The 8,905-nt window shown below is 45.0% G+C and overlaps 2 protein-coding genes across 2 annotated transcripts in view; both read right to left on the reverse strand.

The window, feature by feature from the left end:
* pleca (plectin a) overlaps window positions 1-1,859 on the reverse strand; it is a 104,017-nt gene extending 102,158 nt beyond the window's left edge. Inside the window, 2 exon segments of the mRNA XM_036145667.1 lie at window positions 1,040-1,077; window positions 1,685-1,859. Coding sequence (XP_036001560.1) covers window positions 1,040-1,077; window positions 1,685-1,844 — 198 coding nt within the window. The 5' untranslated portion in view covers window positions 1,845-1,859.
* Window positions 1,860-2,581: 722 nt separating this feature from the next.
* Window positions 2,582-8,255, reverse strand: eif3eb (eukaryotic translation initiation factor 3, subunit E, b). Its single transcript, XM_036145674.1, has 5 exons — window positions 8,125-8,255; window positions 6,692-6,809; window positions 6,361-6,587; window positions 5,843-5,846; window positions 2,582-2,796 (listed from the first exon to the last, which is right to left on the reverse strand). Exons 1-5 carry the CDS (start codon window positions 8,212-8,214, stop codon window positions 2,762-2,764), a joined length of 474 nt encoding a protein of 157 aa, XP_036001567.1. The 5' UTR covers window positions 8,215-8,255; the 3' UTR covers window positions 2,582-2,761.
* Window positions 8,256-8,905: the final 650 nt, after the last annotated feature.

Raw genomic sequence — 8,905 nt, forward strand, 5'->3', positions numbered from 1 at the left:
GTTCCTAGAGTCTCTAAAAGTAGAATGGGAGGCAGATCCTTTAGCTATCAGGCTCCTCTCCTGTGGAACCAACTCCCAGTTTTGGTCCGTGAGGCAGACACCCCGTCTACTTTTAAGACTAATCTTAAAACTTTCCTTTGTGACAAAGCTTCTAGTCAGAGTGGCTCATGTTACCCTGAGCTACCTCTATAGTTATGCTGCTATAGGCTTAGGCTGCTGGAGGACATCAGGGTCTATTTCTCTCACTCTGCTGAGTTCTCCTACTGCTCTCCAATCTGCATTGTTTCTTGTTATTTCAGCTTTTAACTTTTTGTTCTCTGTCATTTTTCTCTTCATAGAAGGTACACCTGGTCTGGCGTTCTGTTAGCTGTGACATCATCAGGGGAGGCAGATCATCCTCTATTACCATCTAACATAGAAAGTACTCCTGGGTCAATGTGAGCTTCTGTTCTGCTTGTGAAGACTTGATGCAACCAGCTGGGTTTCTTTAGATAGGAAACTTTTAACATTCTTTATGTATACTTTGATTGAATCTGACTTTGTAAAGAGTCTGGAGATGACATGTATGATGAATTGGTGCTATATAAATAAAAGTTAGTTGAAAATGTTCTGTTTAAACTGAAATAATTTAAAACCTGACCCAGTGATTGAGGAACTCATGTATTTGTGGGTTTAGAGGTCTAGTTATATTGTTTTAAAAAGGTCTGCAGATGGAAATTAGTCCCTAACTGAATCTGAAGTGGGCCACCTCTCCTGGAGAACCGAGCCAGAACCCATAAAGTGAGCTGAACTGATTTTAGGGGAAGAGTGAAACACATTGGAGAGGATTTTGATGAGGTTGCATTTTGCTCACTAACAGGAAATGAACTCCGCATGAATCACTGAGGCCCTCTGCAGGTTGGAGCTGGTATTACACCACTGGTGCAAAGCTCTTTCAGGAGCGCACACAACTAGACTCTAAGGAACCATCAGTTTAGTCTTTAAAAAGGTATGTAATAAAAAAGCTGAATAAAGCCCCTGATGGGGGGGTTTTCCTCACCTGAGCCGCCGGGCCTTTAGAACCGGACCGCACCATCACTGTCAGAACCAGAATCAGAAATGCTTTAATAATCCCAGAGGGAAATTATTTTCGTTACACACTCCAGATATACAAACAACATGTATATGTATATGTAGAGATCTCAAATAGTGATAATGACAATGTGCAAAACAGTGCAAAAGAATGAATAAATGTCAATGATTTTGAGTCAGAATTAGAGGGGGGGGGGGGGTTACACTGTGAGGAAAAACAGTTTGTTTTCAGAACATCTGGGTTTCCTGAGAACATCTGGGATGATAAAGTAAAACCATGATGTGAAACATTTCATTCATTAAAGTCCGCTCTGTGAAAACGGCAAACTGCAGCTGGACCACAAGTTCTCTAAAAAGAAAAGTCAGTTTTCCTGAAGTTCAGAGCGGAACGAGCCAGTCCCGCCCTCTGGTACCAGCCATCAGAACCACAAAGCCGAGCCAGAATTAGCTGCTAGGTTGTGGAAAAAGTGGCCTCTGCCGTGCTGGAGAGGAAACCGACCATTAACAGTTAACAGATTTTTCCATGGAGCTCAGAAAAACTGAGCCCGGTTCTGGCAGCAAGCTGAGGCTTCCAGAACCTCTGATGGGGGGGGGCGGTGCTGGACACACCTACCTGCCAGGTACCTCTCCAGGGAGCGCGACGAACTCTGGTTCCAGCTGTAGCAGCAGAAGAAGAAGAGCCAGACGAGGAAGGTGGCCGCCACCAGGAGCAGGACCCAGAGGAGCCGGACCGCTGCCGGGTCAGAACCGGCCCAGGACGTGAGCAGGTCCATGCTGCAGGAGCTGGGTGCTTCAGAGCAGCGCTGCTGCAGAGCTCTACAGGGCCGCGGTGCGTCCTCCAGCTGCTGCTGATGGGTTCCAGATGTTCTGAGAGGCCCGGTTCAGAACTGGGCCCACGTCAGCTCTGCCTCTGCTGGGTTTCGCTCCGTCCTGGAATAAGTGCGAGTGTGGGAGGAGCGGCTCGGAGCGCATTTAACTGTGCGCCACGCCCACAACCAGCCAGGAGAATCCTGTCACGGTGACAGTGGGAGTGGGTTCGAGGGGCGACCCAGAGACCCACCTGAGGCGGTGCTGAACATCTGCAGTAATGACAGACAGCCCGGTTCCGACAAGCCCGGTTCCGCTCCTCCGCAGCCAATTATGTCTGCATGACGGCACAAACTGCTCCGTCCGGTCCGGTCCGCATTTCATGCACAGCAGACCGGGCCAACGGCGCCGAGTTTAGAAACTTCACTTCAGAACTCATCCCTAAAACACTCAGGACCGGTTCGACCGGAACGTTCACCGGGTCAAATATTTACAACGTGATGAGCAAAGACTGTAACCTTCAGACGGGTGTGGTGAAACACCGACAGCCCAGAACCGGAGACGGCTGAACCGGACCTGTCCAGCTGCTGGAGCCTGAGAGGTTCTGCAGAACCTGAAGCTCTGCAGAACTGATCCAACTCTGCCCTCTAGTGGCCAAAAGAAGAAGCAGCAAACCAGGAGGGAGAAACTTTCAATTTAATGACTTTAAGGTCAGAGCAGCGTCTGAAAACCAGACGGTTCTGTTGGTCTAAAAATAAATTAAGTCTTCATCAGCTGCGCCAGAAGTTACAGGATGACTCGTCAAACTGGAAATTCATCATAATAAATAACATCGATGTCATCAACACGGGCCGTTTGGATCTTCCTGTGGGCCGGTTCCGTCTCAGTAGAACCCAGAGTTCTGCGCCGCCCAGTTTGTTGCAAGGAGGAATAAAAACAGAGAATTAGCAGAAAGGAGGATAACAAATAATTTACATTTAAAGAATAAACGATGAGGCTATTTCCCTCCAAACGGCTGCGAGTGAGAAAAGTCCCAACCTGAGTGGGTCTGGTTCTGCTCGGTCTGATCTGGAGTTCTGATCACTTTACATAGAAATGGTGGCATTTAGGTTTCACTTTAAAGGGTAACTCACCCCAGATCAACATTTTTTGTGTCAGTAAACTGTTAACACAGTCGTCTCGTAGTACTGTCTGTAAATCCTGATCATTATTTAGATAAATTAGAGCTTATTTGGTGAAATTCTGGTTTTGTGTCTAAACTCGTCAGTGTGGCGCCCCCTATAGTTAAATGGTGGTATTAACGTTGCTTTCTGCGTCTGTGACATAATTCTGCCGCTGTGGGATATAAAAGCTGCTCTGTCTTAAAAACTTTTATGTTCCTAACAGAGCACTTCGCTCTCAGACTGCAGGTCTGCTGCTGGTTCCTAGAGTCTCTAAAAGTAGAATGGGAGGCAGATCCTTTAGCTATCAGGCTCCTCTCCTGTGGAACCAACTCCCAGGAGGAGTGAATGCTGCTTGGAGAGACTTGATGCAACCTGCTGGCTTTCCTTAGAGAGGAAACTTTCTCACCAACCTGGAGGATCTGATGGAAGCTGACTTTGGAAAGAGACTGGAGATGATATGAGGCTTCACGTCCATTACAGATGAACCATGATGAGCAAAGCTGCCGGTGATCCCGCCTGGATTACAAAGCGGTAATAATTATCATATAAAACTGGAGCGGTCCTCCTCAGGGTTCAGGCTTCACTTCCAGGCGCTGTGAGTTACACGTTAAAGTGAAAATCTCTGCTGACTTCATGCAGCAAATGTCAAAGTGTGCAGTAGCAGAACTGAAACGAATGAAATGTGGCTGACGGATCGTAAATAATCTTGGTGACCCGGGTCTCCACCGGACCGGACCGTGCTGGGTTACCTCGGTTCTGCTGCTGTGGGCCCTCTTCTCCATGTTCATGGCCAACATCTGGCTGCAGAAGGACAAGCTCATGGTCTTCTCGATCACCTGCTGGTACGGCGACATGCCGTTGTTCCCCATCACCACGTGACCCGGGCAAGCAAACACCCGGCCCGTCACCCAGAGCCCGGCAGAACCTCTGGCTCGCTCCGGATCCCACGCCAAGGAAGCCGCACCAGCTTGAAGTGGATCTTGGCGTCCAGCCTGGCGTTGCGGATCAGGTTGACGATCCAGCGCTCCGCCTCCTCAGGAGACATGTTGAGTTTGTCTGCCAGCATGCTGCACAGAACCACGGAGAACACGTTAAACAGAGCAGAGCGAACTCACCTCATCTGCACTGCAAAAGTAATCACACCCCCCCCCCCCCCCCCCTCCCAGGCATTTATCACATTAAAATGGGTTCCAGTTACTTAGTGTGTGACGAGTGGGACAGAGTTAATATGTTTCTCCTGCTTCCTACTCCTTTTCAAACTGGTTTTGTGTTTTTATTGCTTCTTTTTGTTCAAACTAAATAGAAAACGATTAAGTATTCACCCCCTGCAGTCAGCATCTGGATCTCTGGGGTTCTGACCCGTTCCTCCAGGCTGGACGGTTTCCTCTGATGATCAGAGATCTTTACGTCTGACCACAAGTTCTCCCTGGACTGAGGTCCAACCAACCTTTATTTCTCTTTTCTAAACATCTAAGTTGTTGGATTTTTTCATAAAAAAAAGTTTTATCGAGATGTTTTGTTTTTATTTACATAAAAGCTGCTTTTTTCTGGGTGTTTTTTCCTGATCAGAAGAGAAATTAATACCATGTGAAATAAATCTTAACTGAGACGTGTCAGACCCTGGATGACCACCAGGGGGAGCCAGACTGTTTTAAATCCAGATGTTTCTTTCTGCTTTCCATCCTGGGGGCAGAGCCTTGATTATCACACTTTATGAGGAGTTTAGTTGTTTTTTTCCCTCCTAATTGAAATGACTTGATCTGTCCATAAAGGAGCATACAGAGGACACAGGAAGCGTCCCGCTGTGGAAACCTGAGAGTTAACCAGGATCAACAGTCCACACCAATCAGTGAACGTTAAAACGGGTTTCTGCTCCAAACAGCCTTTTAAAGTAACGTTTGTCATATTGTGACTAATCCCTAATTTTAGCCTTTAAGCAGAAAAACAGCCTGTGGCGTCAAACAATATTGCAGAGTTATTCAGAACAGTATCAAAGGAGTAAATTGGTTTTAAGGTAGAAATTACAGCATCGTAATGACTCTAGCGTGCACAGCTGAGAGTGTCAGTGTGTAGAGCCCAGCAGTGGGTTTATAGTGTGAATTATGCTTTAAAAAGAGAGATTTTTACCTCATCTGAGCACAAACTGAATGTGACTCTGTGGGTGCAGCGTATGATCACCGACTAATACCAGCATCACCTGGCAGGACTTCTGTAATAAAGATGTTTCATTTTTTACTCACACCAAATAAATGATCCAACAATATCCACTCTGGAAATGTTTAATATTTGTCGGCTTTAGTCTGACAGCTTTGTTCTCTAAGGATTCAACGCTGTTCCCGCTCCATCTATAGGAAACCAGCAGGAATCTTTAAATCCCCCTGGATATTAAATCTTGTCTCTCTGCCCCGCTGAGGCTCCTGCTGACACGGCACAATTTAAACAATGGCCGTCTGAACACATTCAGCTGCACGGCGGCCGACTGAGGCCCGGGCAGAGAAGGCCCCCCCATGTGAAATAGGGCTTAATATTGTGATTTAATGCGATTTTTTTTCCAGTTTAATTTATCATGTCTTTTTAAACATATACAAACAACAAATCAATTTGTTTCCTCGCTGTGCAGATTAGTTACTAAAAGACCCGCAGCATCTAAACTCAGAGCAGAAATGATTGCGTTCTGACTACGATATATTTCAACCAAAATTGCAATTTTGACTTTTCTCTGCGTTAACCACAAGCAACAAAGATGGCCTCTAAATAAAGATGTTTGTAAACAAGGACTGTTCAAAACAAGAAGTTTTAATGTTTCTATTAATCAGAATATTGTTCAAGAGAACAGCTTTTAGTTGATTTGGACATCAATCCTTGTTGAACATAAAGTGCAACCAACAAGCAAGTCTATGTATTAAACTGATTGACCTGTACTTAATGCTATGTATGATTATATAAACTCTAAAACAAGTAATAAAATTAGATTATCTCACTGCTGCAACTGTCTTCCCTTCCATGTGGAGGCAAACCCACTTTAAACATTTTACCAACACCTAATGGACGCGTCTAATTCACTAATTGTTACATAGCCAAAAATTGCAGACTCTGCGATTTGAAAATTGCGTTTTTTTTTTTATATTGAAAATGCGAATAATTGTTCAGCCCTAATGTGAAAGCTACGGCGAATCAAAGCAGAGCGACCAAACACGGCCAGACGCGGGCGGCTTTGCTGCGGCTGCAGAGCCGAGCGCTGGAACGGGGAGATCAGAGCGCTTCGGCCTCTCAGGGCTGATGGTGAAGCCTGACCGACACCTCAGAGGACAGAACTCACCGACTCGTGCTCCCTCAGCTTCTTCTGGGCGCTGTGGAAGTCAAGGTTCACGCAGAGGCACTCCACAAACTGCATGATGCTGCCTCCACCGTGTTCCACTGTGGGGACGGGGTTCTGGAGGGGATGGGCGTGTTTAGTCTCATCTGACCAGAACTCCTCCCTCCAGACTCTGGGGAGCTGCCCACGTGCCTTTTGGCAACTCAATCCCTGCCTTCTGGTAATTAACCCTTAATTGGAAAGAAATCGTTGCCGTTAACATGATTGGGACGTTTGGTCCAGCGGCTCTGAGCGTCTTTAGATGAAGTCGGGTCATGGAACAGCGGGTTCTCACAGTGGGGGATCTCTTTGTCCGGGTGCAGGTTTTTATACACGTCCCTGGTGAAGTCCACCATGTTGGTGTCGCTGAGCAGGTCCAGCTTTCCCTGCAGGAGCTCCGTCTCGTTGTAGATCTGTTACACAGAACACATTTTATTAGTCAGCTCAGAAATGGATCAAATAAAACGTAAACGGACCATAATAATAAAAAAACACAATTTTTCTTCCTAAATCTCTTCAGATTTATAAATAATCTGCACATATTAGATGTTTGAAATATTTAACCAGCTGTTTTTTTCCAACACGAGCTGAACTCTCTGGAAACAGATTTGTCCCCCATGGGTTCCTGTAGATCATCTCAAACATTTTTTTATGTTTTCTCCCTTCGGTTTGGCTTTCTTACAGGATTATTCCACATTTATTTCAGAATATTGAGTTTCAGGCTCTAAAGGTCGGTCGGTGACACTGAATCACCGCAGGTGTGATCAGAGTGTCAGTCACGCAGGTATCTGGTCCTGGAGGGAAACCCAGAAATCTCTGTCTGGGCGACACTGCAGCTCATTCTGAGGGATCGTGATCTGATCCCAGACCAGAAGGGAAATGCTGACCCTGCAGGAGGCGTGGAGCCCTGATTGGGTCCAGTTCTGGTGTCCAGCATGGACGGATGCCCAGAACGCCCAGCATTCTTCTTCTTTTGTCCTCCTACATCCTCCGAGGGCCTTCAGATTAAAATTGACCCACGTGGAGGGGGCTCCTCGCCTCAGGAGATAACGCACCTCACTATTCATCCATGGCTTCTGGACGTGTGGCGATGATCTTGGCGGTGGCGACATCACTGATGCAGGAGAAGCTGAGGCGTAATCTGAGAGGACATTTCTGACCTGAACAGAACCTGGGTATCATCTGTATTTCATGTTTTACGTGAATTTATTTGTTTTAACATATAGCTCTGTAGCTAATCTCCAGCAAGGCCATAGTAGATTAAAAAAAAAAAAAACACAGTTTGGGTGTTAAAGCTCCTCTAGAAATGGTTCAGGTCCGTAAACTGGACTGAAAGTCCAAAAATAAACCCAGTAAAACCTGCAAAAAGCCTCTAGAACTGCTGGTCCATAAACACAAACAATCAGACTCATTCAGTGAATAAGGTAAAGAAATGAGGTCTAATTCTGACTTTTACATCATTTTTGTGTCGTTCAGGTCGCAGCGACGTTAATCCAGACGGATTAAACCAGCAGGCTGTCGCCTAACAGCGATAATTAGCTTTAGAAGCTACATTTATAAGACATTTCGCTCCAATTCTCAGTTAAACATAAAGACATGAAAGCAGCATCGTTAGCAGCCTGCGTTAGCCCCGTGGCTAATGCTAGCTGTTAGCCAGTCTGACTGTCTAAAGCCGCTAAATCCCGGCTAACACGCTTCTGCAGTTTAAACAGCGAATAAACCGCTGACCTCCTTCACGGAGAGGAACTCCAGCAGAGGAGAAACCAGGAGTCGGTCCAGAAAATGAGATATTTTAGTGGTTAGATCGTATTCCGCCATACTTTCAGTCGGCTTTTAAACCAAACTTTATTGACAAACAGAGCGCGAACACCGGCTGATGATCACGTGACAACGCAACCGTTGGTATTTTTTTAAATTATTATTATTATTATTATTATTATTATTATTATTATTATTATTATTATTATTATTATTATTATTAATGTTATTGTTAATAATAATAATAATAATAATAATAATAATAATAATAGTTATTGTTATTATAATAAGAGCAACTTTATTTTCTCAACCCACACCTATTTTTTTTATAATTAATGTTAGTGTTAAATGTTTAATGTTTGCTTTTAGTTTCTATTCTCCAATGTTTTATTTTGTTTCTACATTTTATTCCTAGTTGCTTTTATTCTGTTTTGTTTCCTATATTTTAATCATGTAAAGCACTTTGCATTGTCTCTGTACTGAAATGTGCTATAGAAATAAATGTTTATTATTCTGATTATTATCCATCCATCCGTGTCAGGTGTCATCAGGCAGGTAGAACCTGCACAGATCACCGGGGCAACAGAGACAAGCCACCACACAGACTCATCCCTGAGGGTAATTAAGAGAGAATTTACCCCACATTCACGTTTTGCTTTGGGCCGTGGGACCAATGCGGGATTTTGTCCAACACGGCCTGCTTTGTGTCATGACCTTTTTTCCTTAGGTCTCGTAGCCCAAATGTTTGGGT

Source organism: Fundulus heteroclitus, chromosome 13, assembly GCF_011125445.2.
Source record: "Fundulus heteroclitus isolate FHET01 chromosome 13, MU-UCD_Fhet_4.1, whole genome shotgun sequence".
In the NCBI taxonomy this organism is placed as follows: domain Eukaryota; kingdom Metazoa; phylum Chordata; class Actinopteri; order Cyprinodontiformes; family Fundulidae; genus Fundulus; species Fundulus heteroclitus.